The 26,827-nt window shown below is 38.6% G+C and overlaps 2 protein-coding genes across 2 annotated transcripts; both read right to left on the reverse strand.

Annotated features, from left to right (window-relative positions):
* Window positions 1-1,200: 1,200 nt before the first annotated feature.
* On the reverse strand, window positions 1,201-2,315 carry cfhl5 (complement factor H like 5). Its single transcript, XM_057325858.1, has 4 exons — window positions 2,283-2,315; window positions 2,054-2,133; window positions 1,664-1,864; window positions 1,201-1,577 (listed from the first exon to the last, which is right to left on the reverse strand). The coding sequence occupies exons 2-4, from the start codon at window positions 2,124-2,126 to the stop codon at window positions 1,336-1,338; spliced, it is 516 nt and encodes a 171-aa protein (XP_057181841.1). The 5' UTR covers window positions 2,127-2,133; window positions 2,283-2,315; the 3' UTR covers window positions 1,201-1,335.
* A 1,815-nt stretch (window positions 2,316-4,130) lies between these two features.
* On the reverse strand, window positions 4,131-11,528 carry LOC130549248 (complement factor H-like). The gene is made up of 10 exons (XM_057326468.1): window positions 11,462-11,528; window positions 11,107-11,286; window positions 10,560-10,665; window positions 10,409-10,485; window positions 9,489-9,683; window positions 8,872-9,066; window positions 8,607-8,792; window positions 8,174-8,365; window positions 7,741-7,908; window positions 4,131-4,258 (listed from the first exon to the last, which is right to left on the reverse strand). Exons 1-10 carry the CDS (start codon window positions 11,526-11,528, stop codon window positions 4,131-4,133), a joined length of 1,494 nt encoding a protein of 497 aa, XP_057182451.1.
* Between the last annotated feature and the right edge of the window lie 15,299 nt (window positions 11,529-26,827).

Below are 26,827 nucleotides of genomic sequence, written 5' to 3' on the forward strand. Positions count from 1 at the left end.
ATTTGTTTTAAATCAGCATCACAAGATTTAAATGTGTGTTTTAATAATCCCAAAATATTTTGCTGTTTAAAAACCCTCAAATGAAAATTTATTTTATATCGATTACAGACATGATTTTTTAACTTTAAGAATATTTACTCATTTTATAGTGCTATAGAGCTTGACAGATTAGGTTACTTTTAATTGTTTTAAGTGGCTTTCTGGTAACATTTCTCTCTTTTTTCTCATGATAGTTGGTAAATAATGACAGTATTATATATTTTTGGTCAAATTGACCTTTTGATTCAAACATTTTATTATATTTCATTCACACTCGGGCAAAGTCATCTCACCATATAGACACTGTTGTCTGAATTGAACACTGTTTCCTTTCTTATATGTGCCCTTCTTACACACAAAGGTGATATGATCCATTTGTGGATTGTACATTCTTTCTCTTCCACCTTTCTTTAATTCTATGTTCCTTTTATCCATTTTTTCTACAGACGCCAAACACGGTGCTGAAACAAAACCCAACATAAAATGAGCAAACACTATATTTATGAAACATTTCAGTAATAAATGCATGAATAGATTCTTGACCAAAACGTTTCACTTTTTAGGACTTTGCAAATATATAGGCGAATAGCCAGAAACAGAAGTGATTTTAGGAGACATATACAGCACACGAAAGTATGATACCATAATATATCTGCATAATTGAATGCATGACATCGATTGGCTGAATAGATATGACACAATGTATCAGTACTTACGTATACACTTAAACTGTTCTCTCCAGGTGCCTTGCTGACAGATCACGAATGGGTCCCCCTCCATTATGTATGTTTGAAAGCATGCATATTCAACTTTCTTCCCTAAACTATATTTAGTTATTTTTGAATCCAGGAAAAGTTTTGTATCTGCATTCAGATGGCTCAAGGTTGGAGGTGGCCCGCATGTAGTTTCCACTATAGACAAATGACATCATTTTCATGACTTTTATTTCTTAGATTGTCTTCTCAGCAAAGTATTAAAGATTAAACACGACTAGTTCTGGTACAGATGCAAATCATTATAATGCACAGGAAAAATAAAGTTGTTGCATAATGCTCGGAGATACAGTAAATCAAGAGCTTTATTATAATGCTTGAAGGTCTTAACATTTGTATATTGGAGATGTTCTAATGAAATCAGATATGTTTTATGGTTATTGAAGGTAGCAATAAACTAGATTTCATAAGAGGAGTTTATGCATATCAATTCAAAAATACTTTGAATTGTTGCCAATGCATTGTTAGAGCACGTGTTTACTAAGGTAATGTTAGTGATTTTCAGTGCATTGCTGTGTTGCTGTTATCTGATTTTTAACAGCACTAAATAACGATAAAAAAACAAGCTACATGTTGCATTACCAACACATGAGGGAAATGGACTGCTCCATTGTCCATCTTCCTGGCAGGTGATGACATCTGGTCCTTGTAAAATGAGTCCCTGAACACATGAAACCTTTAATCTGTCGCCAGGCATGTATACAACCCCAGGATGAGGGCATCCCTCTATGATCATGTTTGCTAGGTTTGCAACACATGCTGTTTCTATTGAACAGAAATGCTTGGTCATTCTAGTGTTTGAATTACTGATCTTTTTCCTTTCATCTGCTGAATGGTATTTTTGTCTTTACCTAAACATTTTGGATATGGGTAGTCCCACTTTCCATTTGATTGGCATTCGATTGTTCGTTGGCCGTACATCTTCATGTTGACATCAGTGCATTTGAAAACTAAGACATGTCCAGGTAGATAAGGTGCAGTGATACCTGGATGTCCCATTAAAATCTGAACATTACTGAGTTCTTGGTCCTGACAGGTGACTTCTGTTGAAACTGTAAAAATGTTTGTAGTTTTATTCAGTAAACAGACAGTATATGAACACAAATAATGTGGCAGATATAATATGTTACAATTTAAAGTTATGAAATCATACTCAAATGCACTGTATATTTAAAATGCTAAACTCAGTGACCTATATACTTGTTTTAGCAATGCTTCATGTTCATATAGCATTAGCTTACCTTCAGCCTTTGCCGACATGCTCATCACGACAATTATATATAGGAGAATGATAGATATCTTACAGTATTTCATTTTTTAGCTGTAAAACATAAGAGATTATGATTTAGTGTGGTTAACAAATGTGTAATTTATCTTAATTTCAGAAATTACTAACTACAGTCATTTTATTATATATAGCAGCAATAAACAAACGCATTGTCCCCCAAAACAAAGACAAACAGGCATTACCTTTTTATGAGCAGTAGGAGATCAGTCATAAACAGTGCTAAACTGGCAGTAATATGAGTTTTTCAAGCCTAGTTTATTGCAGGCTCCACCCACTCTCCACCCACTTTTCTACGCCCGCAAAACTGAACCTTAAAAAAAGAACAGCACGTTATTGCCCATCAAAGAAAAAAAAAAAGAATTAAATCTAGAAATTGGCAGTTAAATGAAATAAAATAGTTGCAGCTGCAGAACTGATCTGATTTTGGGCCGCTGTACTTGAATTCCACTCAGAAATATTTATAACAACATACTGGGAAACATCAAATAACCACAATTATCAAACATCCTACTTTGATGGTGATGACATAGGCAACAGAATTATAGCCTATGTTTTGGGCAAACTGTCCCTTTAATACAAAGCAGGTGTGTATATGAGCCATATCGTCATCTCGTAATATCGGTAACTATGGTATGTTTGGCTCGACCGAGTAGGCTACAGTAAGGTTTTGACTAGAAGGGATACAGTTACCTACACTGGGCATGCGCACTTCAATATCGCGTCATTTTTGTCACTCTGAAAACAGTTGATTAATATTTTTTTATTATTGTAAGGTTAGGTTTAGGGTTGGGGTAGGTGTAGGCGTTAGCTAATGTAATTTCATGTAATTAATTATATGTCGAGATTTTGCACCACTTCCGGTCGTAGCTGTATCCCTTCTAGCAACAACCCTTCAGTAATCGGCAGGAAATTTCCCTTTTTATGCACCTGTCGTGATTAGTTTGCACATGCGCGTTGTTGGTGGACTCAAATGATCCCTCAACTTCATCCCCATGAATGTAAAATATTTACGAGTAACGTTAGTGATTTACGAGTTTATTATTACTGTATGTTAAGTGATTTTGAATGTAAAAAATGGCTCACTCGTCAAATTCATCTATACTTTTTTTCACTTTTCATTCGCTGCAACAGAGGATGATGGGAAATGTAGTTTGGTTGCAAGCCTGTCAGAGTAAATAATTGTGTTTTGTGGCGATTGTATTCTTCATAAACACGGAATTGCGTACAATCTGCTTTGTACTGTCAGCTTTCAATATTTGTTATGGATGAAAACCCGAATGCGTCCGTTCATAGTATTTCCCCATGAGTTTGTGGTGATGTTCGTGCATGGTAAATACGACCAGTGCAACGTGACGTAAACGCACCATATAAGCACCTTTAGCGTCATCTTCATATGCACTGGAAACCAGAAGTGTTCACATCGATCATATTCGTCAAAATCCGTTTGGTGAAGGGTAAGTTTTGCGTTTGCTTTTCTGCGAATTCAACTTTTTTTCGTCTGACCATGAAAGTAAACCTTGTTTGCTGTTTTAATTGATTTGTCGGTTTAATTTACTCGGTTTGGGGCTTGTTGGGATACAAGGTCATGTTGTCCTGTATTTATCCTACGTGAGCCTTGGCAATGTTTAATTGAACTGTAAATACATTACATTTATTGAAATGTAAACACAGTAATGTATGTGTAACGTTAAGGGAATTTAGGTTCTGTTTTATTTAGCACAGGAGTGTTACCACAATCTGATACAACAACACTCTTTAAGACAGTATTTTTAAACTAAACCAAACATTATTACATTTTACAACACTGAATCATCAATTCTGTTGGTTGGTTGGATTACTTCTCTGATGTTTGATTACACAAAAATTCGAAATGTTACTTCTAAAACCAAAATGGATTGAGAGAAGTTTTATTTTGTTTTCCACTGGTCACTTAGAAGCAGTTCTGTTTGTAAAAATGTATTATTCATTCACACTCACATGCAAATTCATATGGCCATATAGACACTGTTGTCTGAGTCAACACTGTTTCTTTATTTATATGTGCCCCACTTACACACAAAGATGAGATCCATGTGTGGACAGTACATTCTTGTGCTTCCACCTTTCCATAATTGCATGTTCCTTTTATCCATTTCTTCTACAGACGCCAAACAATGTGCTGAAACAAAACCCAATATAACATGAGCAAGCACTATCCTTGTGAAACATTTCAGTACACTGCAAAAAATGACTTTCTTACTTTGTCTTTTTTTCTTGTTTTTCAGTTAAAATGTCTAATGATTCTTGAATCAAGATGCATTTTCTTGATGAGCAAACTGACCTAAGAAAATAAGTCTCGTTTTTAGTAAAAAAATATGAAATTTCTGTGAATTTGTGCTTAAAAAAAGCAGGCATATTCAACTTTCTTCCCTAAACTATATTTAGTTATTTTTGAATCCAGGAAAAGTTTTGTATCTGCATTCAGATGGCTCAAGGTTGGAGGTGGCCCGCAATTTTCCTCAACAAAATGTTTCGATAATATTTGTGTATTAGGTAGAGTCAAATTATTTACAATGTAATTTAAGGGATAATCCATGTCTAATAGTACACTGTGTACTAAGTATATGTATGTGTATATTGCACATTGTCATCTGTATACGTCTATATGTAAATTGTTTCTGCACTTTCTTGAGCACGCTCTCAAGAATTTCACTCACCAAGGCACTTGTGCTGTTTTAAAAGAAATACATTTACGCAACATAAAGGTATAGGTATTACGCTATTATGGTATGGATCTGAGCTGAATCTGATATGAAATGGCTAGCAAACATCCACGCTTCAGATTTCTATTTGTTTCAGCAAATTGCAGTGATTCATTTGCCTTTTTCTATCCTTCGGCAGTCTTTATAAAGAAATCTCTCTGATTTCGTGCTCAATCTGTTTGTACAATCAATCGCACTGCGACTTTATCCCGTTCTAAACAGAGTACAGATAACAGTAAGCATTGCTGCATTCAGTCTTTCTACCACTCAGTGGGCGCGACTCGCTTGACTTCACGTGACCGAGCACGTAAAATAAAATAAGTTTCTTGAAGATCTTTATTATTATTAATGTGTTTAAAATGCGAAGGGAATCTGCATTATTGTACTACATTGGCCGTGCATCTCGTCACTTTACCTCTTAAATTATTTTCTTCTTTGACATTGATTAAGATAGTACAATGTCTGCGTTTTTAGTGCATGTCACATGACTTGGGAGTGATCGATCACACTCGGTGGTTAAGAATTGTTGGCAGGATGGCATCTCCACAACAAATTGAAATTGCAAACCCTCTGCAGACTGATTTTATAAATGTTCATTTTATTTAAATGCTTCTGACAAGGTTAAGGTTACATTAGTGTTATTTATTTCATTTTTGTTTACTGAGGCATACTGCTCTAAATATATATATAAAACTAAAGTAAATAAAGTTCAAGTAAACGAGTTAAATTGTTGTTGTTGTTGTTATTATTAAGTTAAAAAGTCTCTAGTGTTCCGTAGCATTGCTTGTGGAATGGCATGAACCCTGCCCTCACATCGAACTGAAGCGAACCGAACCGCGGGTCCAAAACCGTCGTGTGAACCGAACCGTGGCATTGGTGTACCGTTTCATCCCTACTATATAAGAAATAAACCTAAACCTTGATACTACTCGATATTTGGTCTTATAAAGCTCAGCACTTTATTTGTAAAAAAATGCTCAGTTACGGATATTTGAGTTTTTTTGGTCTTATAAATTATAACCTATTTGGATTTTTTAGGTTTATTTTCGGTTAGTCTTTGTTGGTTGTTTTTATCTATGAAGATCTGGCAACATGTTACTTTAACAGATCGTGAGAACTGCTAACCATACACACATTTGATTTTACAACATGTTACACTATTTATTTTATTTTTTTACTCTCATTCTCTCTTGCTTTCTCAATATGTCATGAGTGTATACAGATTAATGATCAATTTTTAATACTATTTAAATATTTAAACATATAAATAAAATTATAATTCGCGCCCTCTTATGGTACGCACAGTGCGTACAGCCGTACGGCTGCAGGCGCCCCTGATCCTCTATACTCACAGGAAATGAAAAGTACACTTTAAAATCAGTTTGGTGAAGGGTATGTTTTGCGTTTTCTGTGTATTTAACCTTGTTTTTTCTGACTATGAAAGTAAACCTTGTTTGTTGTTTTAATCAATTTATTTGTTTAAAATTAGCATTTTGGGGCTTGTTTGGATTGTATTTATCTTAATATACGTGAACGGAGCTGTGACGATATTTATCGCGATTTACACTAATTATACCCGTCTAGGTCGATTCTGAAATCGCAAAGGCTTCGATTCTGTGTTTTATGCACAGCTCTTCCGTGAACTACGGCTCTTTGATTAGTATGAAGTACTGCTCGATCTAAAATCACTACGAGATTGAGTCGTTTATAACGTGCATTTGAAAAAGCAACACTCATCAAACATCATCATTATAAATATACTTTATTATCATAAAAATACATGAAAAGGTTTGAAGAACAGTGATCGAATATGACCATTAGCATTTCTTGGAACTGTAGCTGTGTCCCAAATGACATAATATACACTATGCACTCAACCATGTAGTGTATTTATTTTAGAAGGGTAGTATCGTCCCAAATAGAATAGTAAACGGTTTTATACTAACCGGAAGTATATCGGTTTCCCAGACGAGCGCAAATGACGTCAAACGCACGGCACAATGCGTGTGAATAAAAATCAATTTGTGAATTGTTCATTTATTGTAGTTTTAATTTGTTTTGCCCAGCAATACTTTAGTCATCATCAGTGTTTTCACTCTGCAGGAGAGTTTTGCTGGAGCAGCATCTGATAGCCACAACTCTCTTCCACTACGTAACCGAAACTGCGACCGTTGAGTGCGTGAAGTGTCCACAGTTCCACACTTCATATTTTCAGTTGAAAAAGTGCATCATCCGGGTACTTAAAGTGCACTTCTTTGTAAAGAATTTACTACTCTCCTACTCTCACTATTTATACTACAAAATGGCGTAGAGTAGTGCATAAGTGCACGATTTGGGACGCTCCTCTTGTTTGTGTGTAAATCGTTCTTCTTCTGTGTCCCATATTGAGAGTTTCTGCGGGAGAGCGCCCACTGGCTTTTGGATTTGACGGCATTTAACCGTCATTCATTGAGAAACTGAGCACAAGAATTGCACAATATATCGTCCCAGCCCTACTGTCAGGTGTATGCTTTATTGAATTGTATATTAAAGCAATAAGCCCCAAGAAGCAGTGGGTTACAGTGCATTTTATAACAGCTAAGGGCGTTGTGGCACGACGCGAAGCCCCTTCTTGGGGCTTATTGCTTTATTAAACTAAGTTCTTAAACTAAACCAAACATTATTACATTTTACAATACTGAATCATTAGTTCTGTTGGTTGGTTGGCTTATTTCTTTGATGTTTATGTACACAAAATTTCTTTGAGTCTTAAGAATTTTACTTCTGAACCCCAAGAAAGAAAGAAAACATGAATCGAAGGTAATGGTTTTATTTTGCTCCACTTGTCACTTAGAAGCTGTTTTGTTTATATAAATGTATTATTCCTTCTTTCATTCACACTCAGGCAAAGTCATCTCACCATATAGACACTGTTGTCTGAATTGAACACTGTTTCCTTTCTTATATGTGCCCTTCTGACACACAAAGGTGATATGATCCATATGTGGACAGTACATTCTTTCTCTTCCACCTTTCTTTAATTCTATGTTCCTTTTATCCATTTTTTCTACAGACGCCAAACACGGTGCTGAAACAAAACCCAACATAAAATGAGCAAACACTATATTTATGAAACATTTCAGTAATAAATGCATGAATAGATTCTTGACCAAAACGTTTCACTTTTTAGGACTTTGCAAATATATAGGCGAATAGCCAGAAACAGAAGTGATTTTAGGAGACATAAAGTGACATATACAGCACACGAAAGTATGATACCATAATATATCTGCATAATTGAATGCATGACATCGATTGGCTGAATAGATATGACACAATGTATCAGTACTTACGTATACACTTAAACTGTTCTCTCCAGGTGCCTTGCTTACAGATCACGAATGGGTCCCCCTCCATTATGTATGTTTGAAAGCAGGCGTATTCAACTTTCTCCTCTAAACTATATTTAGTTTTTTTTGAATCCAGGAAAAGTTTTGTATCTGCATTCAGATGGCTCAAGGTTGGAGGTGGCTCGCATGTAGTCGCTAAAGAAAAATGGCATCGTAATTTTCCTCAACAAAATGTTTTGATAATATTTGTGTATTAGGTAGAGGCAAATCATTGGCAATGTTAGGTTGATGTAATGAGCAGAGATAAAGCAAGAGTTGTTTATTAAATGCTTAAAGGCATTGATATTTTGTGTTGAAGTATACTTTTGGAAACATGTTATAACATAAACTACAAACTAAAATGGCAGAAAACACCTTATCGTACACGTGGCCTTACCTACACATGAAGGAAACTGACTGCTCCATTCTCCATCTTCCTGACAAGTGATGTCCTTTTTTCCTTCTAAAACAAATTCCTGATGGCAAGAAACCTTTATCGTTTCACCAGGTTTTTGTTCTATAACCCCAGGATTAGGTCGTCTGTCTATGATCATGTTTGTGATATTTGCAACACACTTTGCCTCTAATTGAACAGAAATATTTGGTCATTGTAGCGTTTATCTTTTTGTCCAGCCGGAAACTTTAACAGTTTCTAGTCTTACCTTCACATTTTGGAAATGGGATGTTCCATTCTCCATTTTCCTGGCAGATGATTGGTCTCTTGTCTCTTATAATCATCCCTTGTTCAACGCATGACAGTTTTATTTGGTGTCCAGGTTTGATGAGACCCACATGATCAGAGATTCGCTCAACTTTGTCTCCAAAGTCCTTTGTCTCATTAAGTTTACATGTTATCTCTTGAGAGAAGAAGAAATACTGGTCACTTCATGTCTTCTGATTATTCAAACTGTTAACTGCATGCATACCATTTAGTAGCAAGAATTGTTAAGAATTGTAAGATTCACCAAAATGGAATGATTCTCACACCACAGCATCCAGTTATGATAAAGCACTGTTCTTGACATTACAGACATATTATGATTTTGTTTTGTTGAATATAAAGCACATCCATGGCAGTGTTTACTCGTGTCTGTGTTAAAACTTGTTAGCATTGAGAGAAAAGTAAACATTTACTGTATATAGGAAACTTTCAACTAGTTTAAAATATGTTTTATTACGACCTTAACCAAGCGATTCTAGAGATGTCTTTATCTTTTTGAAGTAAAACATATATCGATTAACACAAATGATGCCTACGTTGTACCTAATCTGACCTCACCTTCACAATGAGGGAATTTTTCGTCCCATTCTCCATTTGACTGGCAGGTAATTTCTTTTGGTCCCTTTAAAGCATACCCCTGTTCAGTACATGAAAATTGCAATCTGTGTCCGTGTCGAATTAAATCTCCATAATCAGGAAGTCCTTCCATTTTGAGGAATTTGTCTGAGGGCACGTCTGCAGCGCAGGATACCTCTAAAGACAACAAGACAAGTCTGTAGTGTCATTGACAGGAGTTAAAATGTTGGTGTTTAAATTCTTTTTATAGTCAACTCAAGTCAGGTTTTTAAGAATTTGAAATGGATGCAATAAGAGCCAAGCAGAGATGGAAATTCCTTCAATTCTGTAAGCTTTCCAGACCTCAAGAAGCTGCTTAAAATGCCAAGAAAACATTTTAACAGTCTAGGCAAATTACTGTAGGTACATTTTTTAAAATTAATTTACTGTTATTCTAATATGCGGAAAAATAACAAAAAATTGACCCTAAATTTGAAGTATTTGGCCACTGAAACCACAAAACACTTTTTGGTGTAACATTCAACCTGCTGTCATTACAATTCGTAACTATTCTTAACATACGAGGTGGCTAATTTGTATGACTTCATACATTGTGAATCGTACAAAACATATAATTATTAAAAAACAGCAATAATTAAGCCCCTCCCCTAGCCCCATCCCTAAACCTTGCTGTCACTGGTGCGAAAGCAAATCGTACTAAGAACGTACGAATAAGATCGTACAAATTAGCCACCACGTAAAATAGTTATGAATTCCTGTGAGATTGTGATGGAACTTTATACAAAAGTCTATTTGATAGAATGAAACAGTAGTGTCCAAAATGACGACAAAATACATTTGGACACTTTAGTTGTGAGATGTTAATGGAACATGTCCATTGTTATCGTTAACTACATCTGTACCTTCACACACGGGTAACTGATTGTCCCATCCGCCCGGCCGACACGTTCTGGTAAAAATTCGATTCATCATCTGGTAGCTTGAAAACAAAATATATTTTATAATAAAAAAACTTTGTCAGTAGATTCCATCTGAATTTCGTTAAAGTCTTACCCATCTTCGCAGGTGTACTTGATGGTAGATCCTACGACAAAGCTATTTCCATTTATAATAGTATAATGGCCGTTTGGAATATCTGCTGGCAGTTCACAGCGTTTGACTGAATTCAGAAAAAAAATGATTTTGAGTAATTTTGAGTTGTTGAAATGACATGAGCTAAAATTCTGTGTTTACTTACTGTGCTCGCATGCAAAACATTTTATCAATGTTTCTATTATATTGCTGTGTTTTAATTTATATTTTATTTAAATGTTTCTCATACACATCAGAGTAGTTTCCAAATCTAGCAATTCTAAATGTGTGCCAAATACTGCTAAATGACCAGGTGTGAGTTGTGAAGTATGCCATTTTATCCAGTGTGTATAATTTCACATAATAATATACAGTAATGTTAATAATATATAATATTGTTATACATAACAGGTTAACACAACTCTAAAAAATAAAAAAAATTCTGTGTATTAAAGAAACGTAATTGTAAAATATAGCCTACCAAATATAAGCCTAATATTCAGTTTATAAAGAGGTGTAACAAACTCACGTGTACACTCTGCAGAACGATGTTGAGACCATTTTTTATTTCTACACATGTAGGTGATTTTCCGCAGAGAGACGTAGCCATTATTGCAGCTGTAGTCTATTTCATCACCATTACTGTAGTTGGATTTAACGGAGTCTCGAGAAATTTGTGCATTCTCTATTTTTGGGGGCTCAGGACACACTAATAGACAAATAAAGAACGACACATCAGTCACAAATCCATACATTTGGTTGCTTTTGGTAGTTCACTTAGACACAATTATTCTTACTTTACATCTGCATTTCATTCTGTCTGTTAAATTTAAGTGTCATTCTTTATATTGAACTTGAAAGAAATGCTCAAAAAAAGGCCTTACCATCCTGTGTCGTAGCTTCAATACTGATGAATATCCATAGGGATAAAATAACTAGACTTGATCTCATGATCTCTGTTAGTTGACTGATGCTGGGAGATGAAGAAATCCACCAAAGTCTTTAACAAAGTTAATATTTGACAGTTCTGGGCAGGACTTTTGTTTGTGATGTATGATGTTTAGTTAAAACCACATTGGTGTTTGTTTAGTATGTTTGAAATACATCAATTTTTAAAATAAGGTTAAAGTAATAATATACTTTAACATTTCTTAATTCACATTAAAATTCCATTGTAGAGTTCAAAAGGTCATCTCAGGCCTTTGTAAACCCTAATAAATTGAATTTGCTCAAAACAATAAAATCGGCTTGTTCTCGTAGGTTGTGATTTCCAAAATCAATATTTGAAGTTTATTTTAAACATGTAGTTGTTTGAAATAATGTTACTATTCAGATTTATGCTGAAGTTAGGGTTTACAGAGCATGGTCCAGTCGTCAACATAAACACTGTTTTGAATACTTAGCAAACTGTGGCGCTACTAAACAAATACTGTGTGTAAATATAAAGTGCTCTTTGTTTGGGACGCTTAAAAGCAAATAACAGAATTGTTGTGTTTTATGGTATATCGGGCAATGATAAAGCAAAACCTTACATTATGCTAACTAATATTGTATTAATATAATCAACATACAAATATGCCTCTGAAAAAATGACATTTTTTCCTCTGACACTTTTTTTTTATAAGTAGTAAACATGTCAGAGAGTCAATTCTGTTGTGAGTTTTGTTATGTCAGTGTACTGTGATGCAATTGCTCCAGCTCAAAGGTTTTTTACCTTTATAGAGTGAGACTCCCACTGCACTGACCTTGTTTAAAGTGCAATAATATTATTTAAACCCCGGACGATCAGGACCCATCTTATAACATTGCAACTTGAATGCAAACCCTCATCAAGGGGAAAATAATCGTAGCAGTTTTACAAGAAACAATGTTCAAACAATGCAATAAAAAACTTGATTTATCCATTTGTAAATAACATTAGACATATTTACTTTTACAAATTACAAAATTACAATTACAAATTAGCCATGTTCTTTTGGAGTTTAACACGTTTTTGACCCGTCAAGCTGTGTGATAAATAGAAGTATTTAATATCGTATTATAAAGAATGTCAAATTTAGTTTAATACTATAACAATCGGGGGGGGGTTTATCCACGAATCCAAATGCAGCTTTATTAAAAGGGTTAATCCAAAATCGTAATCCAGCAAACAGTCAGTGTGGTGTGTGGCGACCTCTGGTGGCAGGGAACAGATACGTGACAAATACGTAGGTCACATTGCTGTTATAGACCCTTGACTTTCATCTCACCCAGAGCCGTTGAGAGAGAGTCTCGACAACGGAAGTTCAACATTTTCGTGTCATGTGATTCATGGAGCCTTTAGATAGTTCCAGGAAGTTAAGTTTTCTCTTTTAAATGCCTTTTTCTTTCATTTTTTTATTTATTAGATGACTTGCGTCTTTACGTGGGTTAGGGTTAGGGCCAAAAATGAAAATTCTGCCATTAATTACTCACCCTCAAGTAGTTTAACATCGGTAGAACCTCCATTTTTCCCCAAAACACAAATTAAGGTAGTTTTGGAAGCTTTCTGACTCCTCCTTAGATTGCAATGCAACCAATCTTCAAAGCGCTGAATGTGTGTAAAGACATCGTAAAATTGTCCACGCGACTCCGGTGGTTCAGTATACATTAATGTAATGCGACGAGGATATTTTTTGTGCGCAAACAAACAAAACTAATGACTATATTCAACATTTTTTTTTTTTTTTTACACACGACAGTGCATCCGGTGTCAGCATCGCTTGACGCATGCGCGTTCTGACGTAGAGCCTGTGTGGTGCGCTGTCGGATGCACTGTCATGTGGCTTGTGTGTTTGGTTGCGCTGCAATCTATGGAGGAGTCAGAAAGCTTCCAAAACTACCTTAATTTGCATTCTGGGTAAAAGCGGAGGTCCTAGGGATGTTAAACTACTTGAGGGTGAGTAATTAATGGCAGAATTTTCATTTTTGGTTGGAGTTCCCCTTTAAGCTGTATTAATAAAAAGCTGACTACCAGCACTAACTGCATTGGCTCAGCATAACATTAAACAAACTGGATGACAAAACTGCCACCGCCTGAAAATAAAATGATAATAGAAAGCATAAGAGTGATAATAAATGCCAAACTCTGTGTTGTTTTAAATGTACAGTTTTAATGTCAAGTTTTATTTTGAAGCATTTTAGACTAAATAAAATACAACATATTTCATAGATGCCCGTTTTTCGAAATTACCGGCAGGTGGCGCAAAGGGACGGATTTGATCTATTTGATCTCAAACCACCTGTGGATGTTCACATTTTTGTACATAACCTAAGATTAAGAAAATAATGTAATATTTTTAGTTATGCATATAAAATAAGTGTTTCATTTGTCTAATTATTATGCATAGGTTTGTTACGCATCAATTAAAAAATATATAGAAAATACATTTAGAAACGTAAATGATAAAATGATAAAAATATAATTTTACTAAAAAAATATTAAATATATATTCATGATAAAAAAATCAAACAATGTCAACAGGTTTCTGTGAGAGTTTGGTTCAGTAGTAGAGTATTTATCTCTGTATAAAAACATTTTAGAATAATAAATCTCTCTCTCTCTTTGTGTAGTCTACTCTTGTAGCTGTGCATCTGTCCATCATCTTCATGATACATCAGAGATCTACAGGTCAATCACAGAAGATTTTCCTACATCATAAATGCATCAAAACAGGTTGGTAGAGATGCATTTGTTTTAAACAACAACACAGAAACTATGACATGCCAACAACACAGTTTTATAGTATGTACATAAAAAATATAAAAAATGTGTTTGTATTTAACAATAATAATGTCCAGAGTTCGTCAACGTCTCAGAAAACACTTAAGCTATCAGTAATTATTGTAAATTAAATGTGATCAAACAATCGAATGTTATGAAATGTCTCTTTCTCTAAATTAAATAATAGAACAACATAATATTTTACATTGTGAACTTTCAAAATTTCATTACCTTAGTGTTTACAATTTATATGTTTATTTTATCTAGTTTTCTTTGTCACCTAAAAAAAGGATAAAAACAATTATTATTACGATATAATTAAATGTTCAAAATTTTAAATTTGATCACTTAAACTTTCATCTTGCATTTCAACTAAACTATAGTTCAGACATTCATAACATATTAAGTTAAACATACTGTATACAGATGTCTACCATGACTGTAAAAACTTTATAAATCGAGCATAAACGAGTGCAGAAGTTATCTATATAATATTCTACAGTACACTTCAGTATTGTTGTATGTTTGTGTTGTAAATGAGGTTGTGAAAATAGAAAGATTTACTCACATTTTTGTTAAATTCCTAAAACCCCATCAGAACACCACACCATTACATAAATTAGTTTTCTCAAACCTCCAACATAAAATCCAGGGTTACAGTCAAGAGTTAAGTTTTGAGAAAGGCTCTATGAGAAAGACAAAATCTGATTGAACACAGTAAAATTTCATAATAGGATTGAAAATTATTTGGTAATGACTTCCTCAGACATTTTGGAGGGGTCGCCCATATCCCATCTCTACACCTGTAAAATCTCTTTGGTTTGTCCAACACAAAAGCAGGTTGGCAAGTGTACGATACCTTTGTGATTACCTCATCGATCTTATCCTCAACGTTCCTCAAATATCCATCTTCAATTAAAGGTGGTAGAGGACAAATGCTGCCTAACAAATAACAATATTTTGCATTTATTTTAACTGTTAAATAAGATCTCAGACTCACTATTGAGTATAAGATCTATAGATATCGTATGTTAATCTCATTTTGTGTGAATTTACTTGTGCTGTCAATCGTTCCATTCCATTCTTTATTTTCACACATCAAAGTTCCTCCTGGAATTTTGTTTTATGGTTTATTGCACTTGTATGTCAAAGTATTAAAGTTGTTGAATAGATTTTTCTCATCTGACAGCGTCACTAACTGCAAGTTCTTTGTTGGTTTGGAACACTGAGTTTTTTCTGAAATGAAAATGAAGAATTTATTCCTTATAAGTTCCGTCTAAATTTGAAATTTTATTTTCTCGTGAAGTTTAATTCTTTATACGTAGAATATTCATAGAAAATGTTTTTGAGATTGGACTCACTAATGTATTCTAGGTTAGTCCAGGGTTCTGCGATGGTTTCTCCTATAGATTCATAGCCATCATCACACTCATAGCGTAACTTACTGTGTCTCAAAGTGAATATTTCCTCTCATCTCTGTTTTCATCCATCAGTATAGTGTTGTTTACTATCCGAAGAGGTTTTGAACAGAAAGCTACCGATAAATGTGAAAATTTTAAATTATTTGGAAAATGAATTTGGTGAATATTAATTAAAGAAGCAACGAGCATAGGTGTCTTTGAAATGGAGACTACAAAACGGCAGTGTGCAGAGACGAAAGTAGGGCGGCGCGTTGCATATTATGCACGCTTGAGCTCAAGTTCAAAGTCTACTCCCGATGGACGATGGGCAGGATTCAACTTTATTTTTACTCTGTGTTTTAGTTAAAAACGTTAATCAATAAATAGTCAGTGCGCGGCTGACGGGCGCAGAGATAGATTTCTTTGCGCACTCAGTTAATGTAAGAATGTGCTGCTTTTACAAGCATGATTTAATTACAGCTTCCTATCGGCGAGGCATATCGGCGTTATTTTCTTTATCGGGCCGATGCCGATAATTAATTTATAAGCCATTATCTGCCGATAATATCGTGCATCCCTACTTAGTTGTTTTAATTGTTTATGAGTTATAAATAGGCAGATAGAAGTGCATACAGTACCAGCACACAGTGGATCTGGTTTCTAACCATTTTTTGTACATGTGGCCGTGCTTGCCATTTGACGATATTCAGACAAACGTCTGTAAGATCTTTTGACATCCAATTTTGAAATTCCGTAGAAGTAATAATTTGGAAAATAAAGACGAATGTCACATGGAACTTCACATCTAATCTCTAAAAGAGAATGTATAATCTTTAAATATTATTCAAGAGGTAAATAATAGACTGATGTAGACTTTAGTTCAGACAAAAGGATTTTAATATTGTATCTCACACTTATACCTTCACACTCCGGCTTCAGACTCCAGGCATATTTTAAAGCATTTTAGTGTCCCCTCTGTAGGGTATGGTCGGATCAAAGTTTACCATCTGTGATGGTAAAACACAGTAACCTCTCAGCAGGACTACGACCAGGCACCAACAAGTCTGGCCAATTGTCCTATTCTCAACACCTTCATCACTGACCAGGACAGATTCGGATACTCTCCCCTAGACTTCAAATGAGGTTCTGGGGGGAGGACAGGACTGTTCACCAAAGTGAGAAAAGCCACGTGGGCCCCCAGGGACTGAGAGCCTCAAATTCTTCCAAAAGAATGTCTCTTTCTCTTTCCTTAGCCACAAAAGACTGGTTTAAAGTGTATACACATGAATCTCCACATTGTATGCTTGTCTCTATGTTATTCTCCTTCACCTGTAACCTCAAAGGCATATGTGCTTAGTGGTATTCTGTGTATATTTACATTCTTGTCCAAACTACAGGTCAATGTAATTGTAACCCTTTCATGTTTCATATCTACGTGTTTCCCTTTTCATGTCTTAGAATATGGTGTATAGCACAGTAATGTATTTTATATCATATTCATTTTATTCTATTCTAAGTCTATTCCTGTTCCAAACTATCTGATTGTTAGTTTTTATGTCTTTACCTCGACATTGTGGATATGGATTATCCCAGTTTCCATTTGATTGGCATTCGATTGCTTGCTGACCGTACATCTTCATGTTGACATCATTACATTTGAAAACCAAGACATGTCCAGATGTGTAAGGTGGATTGACTCCTGTATGTCCCATTAAAATCTGAACGTCACGGAGTTCCTGCTCCATAAATATGTAAATATTTTAAAGATCACCTATCAAGAAATCTATGATGTAGTCCTATGTAGACATTAGGGCCGCAACGGTGCAATGCATTGTTTATTCAATTCCAAAAAAAATTACAGTGCTTTTCTTAACATTTTAAAATCTTAAATTTTAGGTTAGTAGTGATAAATGTCAGGTTTACAGATTTCTGGAAATTGTTATTCCCATTGATGCATATGCAGTGCATTTGTGCTGATTCATCAATTGTGGTTCATGAGTGATATAACATTGTTTTGTATACAATATATTATACAATAAATACAAAATATTGTTTTATACAGGCATCAAAAACAAACATTGTTATTTTAAAACAAGAATTGCAGCTAGTAAAAACTAACATATTGTTTGGTTACCTTGAGCGTTTGTTGAAATGTCCTTAAATTTCCAAAGAAGAAAAAAGAGAAATATCTCGCAGGATTTCATGTTTAGCTGTAAGCAGAACATTGTAACAGTCCTTGGATTAAAGGGGTATATGCATACAGGGCGATGACGTACTTCAGAATGGGGTTTGAACTTGAGAACCTATCATCTCTGATTGTACTTTTAAAAGGCCAATGAACTTGGCGAATGGCATGGTATGCCAGTCTCCACCCTGTACATACGGGTATAAAAGGAAGATGGCGTGCCCATTCATTCACCTTTTGGGCTGAAGAACCTGAGAAGCATTCTCGGTCGCTGCAGCGGACGGTGAAATGTTGTGGCATGAAGGACACAACGTCTCGTTCCCTCCATCAGGGAACTGAGGTTACATACTTAACCAAGACGTTCTCTTTCTGTCGGTCTCTCGACGTTTTGTCGAACCGACAGAATGGGGTTCCTATACGAAATGCCGCATCATGACTTCCAGCGGAGCGACACTGACTGGCCTGGGCGAGTCACAAGTGAGCGTAACCGCGAATCGGTTACAGTGGTGTAGTAAGGCATCAGTTGCGTGAGTCACAATGAGAGGCTCTTACTAACGGCTGTACAGGCGGTGGCCTTTGCTACTCTAGAGGCGAGATAGCTGCCCGGCACCGTAAAGAACACTGGGAAGCGCTACCCCCTCGCCTGAGGGGGAACGCTACGGAGACCACATCTGCCGTAGGGAGATAATACGTGGAAAACCTACATGGTCTCACCAGTGGGGAGATCTCATGGGAGTATTAGTGCGGGGCCCCAACCAGGGGTGCACAGAATTGGTGGAGTCCACCGAGGGGAGGTCACAGGTTCACCAATAGTGGAAACAAGAGTGAGGAAACGTCAGACGGGACTACCCAAGGAGGGGGAGTCACTACGTGTGGAGCACTAGCTCAGGTATAGGTTTTCACCTTGTGAGGGAATCTCACCTATACTGGGCTTGGACTACGAGCTGCTCCTCCCGGCTCGTAAACTCGAAAGTGTTTAGTGATGGATGGAATGCTTATATGTCACCCAGTGGAGGAAGTAGGGAAGCTGGAATAGCGCACTGACTCACCTGATGAAGGGGAGAAGGTGCTTGGCAGGCGTACACCCAGCCGGCCGTCGGTCTTACCTGTTGTGCAACCGGCTCTACACGGAGGTTGTATAATCTCGCGAATGTATTTGGCGTAGCCCAACCCGCAGCTCTGCAGATGTTTGCCAGAGAGGTGCCCTGAGCCAGTGCCCATGAGGAGGCTACACCCCGGGTGGAGTGAGCTCTCACTGTCAGTGGGCACGGGAGATCTTGGGAGCGGTACGCCAAAGTGATGGCGTCCATGATCCATTGCGCCAATCTCTGTTTGGAGACAGCTCTCCCCTTCTGCTGTCCTCCAAAACAGACAAAGTGCTGCTCAGAGCTTCTGAAGCTCTGCGTGTGGTCCAAGTAGAGGCGCAGGATGCGTACTTGACACAAAACGGTAGGTGTTGGGTCTTCCTCTCCGGGGGGGGGGGGAGCGCCTGCAAGTCGATCCTCTACCCTCTTGATGGAAGCGAGCGCCACTAGCACAACCGTCTTCATCGTGAGACGAGGTAGAGCGGCTTCTCCTAGGGGTTTAAATGGGGCCCTTCCCAGGCCACAAGGACCACATTAAGGACCCAAGAGGGTACGGAGTGCGGTCGGGGAGGATTCACCCTCCTCGCGCCCCTCAGGATGATGACCAGGTCGTGCTGTCCGAGAGACTTACCTGCCACAAGTGTGTGATGTGCAGCGATGGCGGCGACATACATCTTGAGCTTGGAGGGTTGCTCTCTAACCTTTCCTGAAGGAAGGACAGCACGACACTGATCGCACAATTCTGTGGGTTTTCCCTGCAGGAAGAGCACCAAGACGAGAAGAGGCGCCACTTGTAGGCATACAGTCACCTAGATGCTGGGGCTCTTGATTTGAGTGATCGTGCTCACGACTGCGGGAGGCAGGTCACTCAGGATCTCCTCTTCCCGTCCAGGAGCCAGATGTGGAGGTTCCAGAGGTCTGGTCTCGGGTGTCAGATCGTGCCCTTCCCCTGAGAAAGAAGGTCCTTCATCAGGGGAACTGGCCAGAGGGGAGTTGTCATCAGAAGCGTCAGCTCTGAGAACCAAGTCTGGTTGGGCCAATAGGGCTTAACTAACAGAACTCGGTGCTCCTCTTCCTGACCTTGCAGAGGACCTGTGCAAGGAGGCTTGGGGAGCTGGACGGCGCGGGGATAGAGTCGCCATTCTCCGTGGAGCGTGACCTGCCGAGAGAGCGCATCGGCTGTCTGGTTGCGGTCGCCCGGGATATGAGTGGCCCGCAGGGATTCCACCAGCTGCTGACTCCAGAGGAGGAGGCGTCGGGCGAGTTGCGACATGTGCCATAAGCTCATACCACGCCACGGCAGCCGTGCTGCTCCACTCGGACACTCCACTGGCGTGCTTGCCCTGAATGAGAGGAAGGAACCTCCTCGCCCTGAATGAGAGGAAGGAACCTCCTCGCCCTGAATGAGAGGAAGGAACCTCCTCAGGGAAAGCCAAGCAGCCAGCAACTCCAGGCAATTGATATGCCACTGCAGGCGGGGGCCCATCCAACTGCATGCCCGTTGCACACAGCACCCCAGCCGAGCAGGGAGGCATCATTTCAGAGCCTCAGAAAAAGTTTCAGTGGGACCGCCGACTGCTGCCTGACGAGGGTCAGACAGCGCAGCATTGACTGAGCGTGCTCTGGTAAGGTGGGCTGTCATGGTTACATAGTCTAGTTCCATACCGAGATAAGAAGTGCTCTGTGCAGGGGAGAGCTTGCTCTTGTCCCAGTTGACCTGTAGGCCCAATCGGTCGAGGTGCTGGAGCACAAGGTCGCTGTGCGTGCACAAGGTCGCTGTGTGTACACAACAGATCTCACGAGTGAGCCAAGATGAGCCAGTCATCGAGATAGTTGAGAATACGCACGCCCTGCTCCCTGAGGGGAGCTAGAGCATCCTCCGCGACCTTGGTAATGGCACGGGAAGACAGGGCCAGACCGAAGGGCAGGACCTTGTACTGGTATGCTTGACCCTCGAAGGCAAACGGAAGAAACGGTTTGCCGCGGGAGAATCGAGACATGAAGTACGCTTCCTTCAGGTCGATAGCCACGAACCAATCCTGATATCGGACAGACGTCAGGATGCGCTTCTGCGTCAACATTCTGAACGGGAGCCTGTGAAGGGTGGCGCTGTTGGACCACCAGAGTAGACATCGTTCGACCCAGCAGTGCAGTGCAGTTCCTGCATAAACGCTGGGTCGCGCTTTCCCTCATCCAGCTGCTTCAGTGCCTTAGCCTGCAGAATGGCCATGGAATGAAGTGCGGAGGAAGCTTGCCGTGAACGCGCCGAAAATGGGGCGTTCCCTGTCATCGTGAGCTCTCCATGCACTTCCGGGAAAAAAGGTATCGGGGTTGCCACCGCGCTCCGTATCCAGGTACCAAGTGTCCAGCCGTGAGTGCTGCGGTGAAGCATGGCTGACATCTCCACGTCAGACTCGTCCTGGGCTCGACCGACCGTAGCCGGGAGCTCCAGGGAGTCATCAGCGTCTGATGCCAGGAAGTCGCCATCCGATGCTGTGACGGAAATCTCATCCTCTGCACGCTGATGCGTGGATCCGCTATGGGACTGTCTACTGTCGCCCATCGGAGACAGGTTAGGTGAGCGTAATGGAGCCTAGACGGTCCGCGGCATTGCTGCGACAGGTTAACGTCCATGGGAACCCTCGCCGTTCACCATTGCCGCTTGCCGCTGCAGACTGCTTGGTAGCCACCGCGGAACGGGAAGCATACGATGTCATGGCTGTGTCCAAAAAGAACAGCCAACCGTGACCGCAATACCTTGATAGACATGTCTCTCAGTGTGGACATTCCGTATCCACGAATGCTACTTCAGCATGCTGGTTACCCAGACATGTGATGCAGGTATCGTGCCTGTCAGGCTCGAAGACGAGGCGGTCACATCCAAGATTACAGCGGCGAGACATGCCTGGCGACAAGTACACGCTTTAAGAAATTTCAGCTCTTTTAGAAATTTGCTCTAATAGACACCTTCGTCTCGCTACCGAAACGCCCAGGGGAAGTCGCACACACCAGGACTAATCCGCTGTTCTGCGTCGTAGAATCCAGTAGTACTCACTACTCAGAGATAATTCACTCAGCATTAGCTTCGCAGGTTCCGAAGAACAAAAGGTGAATGAATGGGCACGCCATCTACCTTTTATACCCTTATGTACGGGGCGGAGACTGACATACCATGCCATTCGCCAAGTTCATTGGCCTTTTAAAAGTACAATCAGTGATGATAGGTTCTCAAGTTTAAACCCCATTCTGTCGGTTCGATACAACGTCGAGAGACTGACAGAAAGGGAACCAAGTTATTAAATTAAGAAAGAATCTGAATCTTTCCAACGATGAGGGCAATCCAAAGTTTATCCAATTTAATAAATAGTATCAGTAAATATAGTGTATTTATATTTAATATACACAGCATATTGTATATATTGAGAAATTTTATAAACAAATAAGCAATTTCTTTTCTTTAGGGTATTTATTACAATGAATTATTACAAGGTTTTCCAAGGAATTAATTCATGTAGTCTTCTTAGCAAAGATTGTCAGGCTACTGCCAAAAAGTTTAAACTTTTACAATTTTCTGCTCAGGGCTGTGTGACAAACATTGCACAACCTAAACAAGTCCAAATACAAATACAGAGACAGTTTTTTTCTTTAAATGAGTCTATAAACAGTTGGATCATTTTTGACACGATATAGCTGACAGTCAGCATAAAGTCTGCCATGAAAAACTACAGTACATCAAATTTTGAAAATGTTATGTGCATGGATTTTTTTTGTACTGTATGTTTCTCCACAATTTAATAGTCATTCAAACTTGGTGAACGTTTCACCTGTGCAAGCTGCTGTGATACGTATAGGAAACAATATAATATTTTGCAAAAAGTTTTTTTTTTTTGTGGGATGTTTTTTGTTGGATCAGGCTGCAGTTGTCTTAAAATCAGAGTTAAGCTTAGTATTAAAGTAAAACTGGCACAGAATATAAGACGATAGTACAAAGCAGATGAGTGATTAATGCCAAACTCTGTGTATTATTTTGTCAAGTTTTATTTTTAAACATTATTGACAAAATAATGTTGCATTTTGTCTGCCTAGCTAGCTGTAGCTGTAGTGAACTTGCTGTGTATGCTTGAACTGGACTAGTAGCTGTTTGTTAACAAAGGACTATTGAAATTCCTGCACTGCTTTTAAGTGGAAGCGGTCAGTCTAATCTCAATGTTCTGGCACTGACTGAAACATGGATCTGTAAAGAGAACACTGCTACTCCATCGGCCCTCTCCAACAACTTCAACTTCACCCACACTCCTCATCCTTCTGGGCGAGGAGGGGGAACAGGTTTGCTTGTTTCCAACACCTGGAAATTCACTCCTCTGTCTTTTCCTTGCAGCAACTCCTCATTCCTAATACCATGCAATCACCATCACTTATCCATCAAAATACATTGTGTTGTCATCTATCGCCCTCCAGGTCAACTGGGAAACTTCTTAGAAGAGCTTGACACGCTGCTATCCTCTTTCCCTGAAGACGGCACACCACTGGTAATGCTAGGCGACTTCAACATCCACCTAGACAAACCACAAGCAGCCGAATTCTTAGCTCTCCTCTCCTTGTTTGACCTTCTGGGCCAACACCCCTCCCACCCACAGAGGAGGACAACAGCTAGATCTTGTTCTGACTCGTAACTGCACCGCTAATAATATTCTAGTTACTCCCCTGCGTGTCTCTGACCATTTCTTTATAAAGTTCACTGTAACACTCCCTGTAATCTCACCTTCCCCCAACCCTGTTTCTTTCCGTTGTAATCTTTGTTCCCTCTCTCCCACTTGCTTCTCATCCATGGTGTCTTCCTCTCTACCCACCACAACCCTTTACTCATCTCTCAACATTGAGGAAGCTACTGATAAGCTCTGTACAACCTTAACATCTTGTCTTGACAGTGTCTGCCCTCTTACCTCTAGGCCTGCACGTGCTACACCCTCTTGCCCCTGGCTTTCTGAGACTCTTTGCGACCATCGGACCAAGCTATGCGACCATAGTGGCGCAAGTCTAGAGACCCTGCTGATCTCTCCAAGTATCAGCATCTTCTTAACTCCTTCGCCACTGATATATCTACAGCCAAAACCACGTACTTTCTAAACATAATCCAAACTGCATCTAACCCGCGTCAACTTTTCTCAACCTTCTCCTCTCTTCTCTGCCCCCCTCCACCTCCCGCCAATACCTCAATGACTGCTTATGACTTTGCCAACTACTTCACTGATAAATTGGAGACCATCAGCAGGCAATTCTCTGCTCAACACATCCCTGATCTCTCTCTTACCCCTTGCTTTCCTCAACTCCCTTCTTTCTCTCCCCTCTCGGAGACTGATGTCTCCAAAATTCTCCTTTCCACCCGGCCTACTACCTGTCCCCTCGACCCAATCCCTTCCCACCTCCTACAGGCTATCTCTCCGTCACTACTGCCTCAACTCGCACACATTATAAACACCTCCATCACCACTGGTACTGTCCCCACCTCATTTAAACAAGCCCTGGTAACACCTTTACTCAAGAAACCAACACTCGATCCCTCAGTGGTCAGCAACTACAGACCAATCTCACTCCTGCCTTTCCTTTCCAAGGCCCTCGAAAGGGTAGTATTTAACCAACTCTAGAACTGCACTTGCCTGGATTGACTCTTATCTCACAGGCAGATCCTTTAAGGTATCCTGGAGAGGCGAGACATCCAGATCTTACCAGCTGACAACTGGAGTTCCTCAGGACTCAGTTCTTGCTCCTCTCCTCTTTTCTATATATACCACCTCCCTAGGTCCAATAATTAAGGCGTAATTTCTCATACCATTTTTATGCAGATGACACGCAGCTTTATTTCTCTTTTCACTACCTCAAACTTTCCACAAAATATCTTTGATTGCAGATTGATTATACAGTATAATATAAATTATTATTATTTATATGTTGTCTTTTAGTTCAGACAGAAGGAATTTAATATTCCCAGTATGAATTCTGTAGTATCTCACACTTGTTATACCTTCATATTTTGGCTTCAGACTGAGTGCATTCTGGTGTTCCCTGTCTGGGCTTGTATCCCGTCTCACAAATTTTATTGTAGATGTTGTAACATTTGAGTTAAACTGATACAACAACTCTCCACATTTCTGTATGTTTGTTTATTTGTGTCTGCTTTAAAAAAGAAAAATGTGTAAATCAGTAAATCATCGTCAAATGAAATGCATTTACTGTAGATAACCAAATGATTTAAGCTTTCTGTGTAACTAAAACATACTGCTGCTTTTAATTACTAAAATAATAATCAAGACATAACATCACTAACTAGATCGACTGAGTTAAGTATATACATATATATTCTATTTATCTTAACATATTATTATCTGCCGATGATCCAAATGTAAGTCAGACAGTTGATTATTGAAAATATTTCCATTTTCCAGCGCTGTGATCTGTCCTGTGGTTAAACAAGAAACTGATTGAAAAACTTTCAGTCTGCAAATATTTAATGCTCATACCACTGATTTTCAAATGAAAGTAAAGAGAGGTCGTAAATCACGTGGGGAAGATTTCATCACATGGGTACGTGGGTTTAAAGACCCCATGAAATCAAAATCTGAGGTTTGAGGAAGTGCATGTGTGTGCCAACTAGTGCTAAACACTGAGAGAAAACAGAGCAAAAAACATTGAGTTATACTGCACTTACTCATTTTGTTCAGTAATGTCAAGAATGACATTGTCCCTCCTCCTAAAGTCTTTCAGTACCTCTTAGTACCCTTTGTCCAACTGTTTCAGAAGAAGACAGCCGGGACCCATTGGTGTATGTCTATGTGACCATATGTGATTGATACTCAATACTCTTCTATTTGATAGCGATGTGTTTTGTATGGTTTGTGTAGCAATGTGTTGAGGTTGATCTTATCCCCAAAAATGTTCTTTGTCATCGTTGTCATGTTTGATCGTATGTGTGTCACTTTCATAAACATATTTTAAAAGAAGTTACAAAAGGCAGTAATGAAATTGAGTCTTCCAGTTTTAGGTCAGTAAAGCTCCTGTGTGTAAAAAGGTGGGAGAAATTAGCTATAAACGATAAATAAAACCTAACTTGGTGTTATAGTTTTAATATGAAGCTTTATTCTGAAGCAAGAATGTGTTGAAATGGTGGGATTATAACACCTTGTCCTATTAAGCGAATCTAAGCATGAATTGTATGATATTATGGCAACAGTGGTTATAAAGGGTGTCTGTCCATCTTCACGCTCTGGATACATCACAAATCTTCTGGACTTGATACAGACGTTTATGAAACTGTGAACACATTATTACAGTTTGGTAGACATAAACATCTTAAATAACAACACTTGCAGTTTACATGTCAAAACAAGCTCATGCACATTAAAAGCTCAAAAGAATTATAATATGATCGCCTTGTTTTTATTTAACAATAATTGCAATTTCTTCAAAATTTAAGGAAATTTGTTGTTTTTATTCTATTTAAAATATGATGAAAGAATTATAATTAAAATTTTTGTCCACACTGGATGTGTCATGCCGGATGTTGTGTCGCATCACGCCGGTCGTGCCCGGTGTAGACATGGTGTAAGAATGTTTTGTGAATCCGCCCCCAAATTCTTAATCTAGTAAACTCCTGTCATTTATTTCCTCTTGTAAAAAATATAACCCTAAAAATAAGCACAAAAACAGGTTGGTTCTTTAGCTTTATTTTTGAAGCATTTTTGAACAACTTTTTGACATTTTTGAATTATGACAGAATTTTAATTTTTGGGTGAACTATCACTTTAATATGGTTCTTATTTTCATAATCATGTTCTTAATCT

This window comes from Triplophysa rosa, linkage group LG25 (assembly GCF_024868665.1).
Source record: "Triplophysa rosa linkage group LG25, Trosa_1v2, whole genome shotgun sequence".
NCBI lineage: Eukaryota > Metazoa > Chordata > Actinopteri > Cypriniformes > Nemacheilidae > Triplophysa > Triplophysa rosa.

What these genes read in the sequence shown, in the direction of transcription:
- cfhl5 (XM_057325858.1), bottom strand. Translation starts at nt 2,126, where the DNA reads ATGAAATACTGTAAGATATCTATCATTCTCCTATATATAATTGTCGTG. An exon ending in CATGTCGGCAAAGGCTGAAG is followed by an intron (nt 1,865 to 2,053) that starts GTAAGCTAATGC and finishes ACATTTTTACAG; the next exon opens with TTTCAACAGAAGTCACCTGT. An exon ending in CCCATATCCAAAATGTTTAG is followed by an intron (nt 1,578 to 1,663) that starts GTAAAGACAAAA and finishes TCTGTTCAATAG; the next exon opens with AAACAGCATGTGTTGCAAAC.
- LOC130549248 (XM_057326468.1), bottom strand. Translation starts at nt 11,528, where the DNA reads ATGAGATCAAGTCTAGTTATTTTATCCCTATGGATATTCATCAGTATT. An exon ending in CCCATTTCCAAAATGTGAAG is followed by an intron (nt 8,793 to 8,871) that starts GTAAGACTAGAA and finishes CTGTTCAATTAG; the next exon opens with AGGCAAAGTGTGTTGCAAAT. An exon ending in AGAACAGTTTAAGTGTATAC is followed by an intron (nt 7,909 to 8,173) that starts GTAAGTACTGAT and finishes GTTTTGTTTCAG; the next exon opens with CACCGTGTTTGGCGTCTGTA.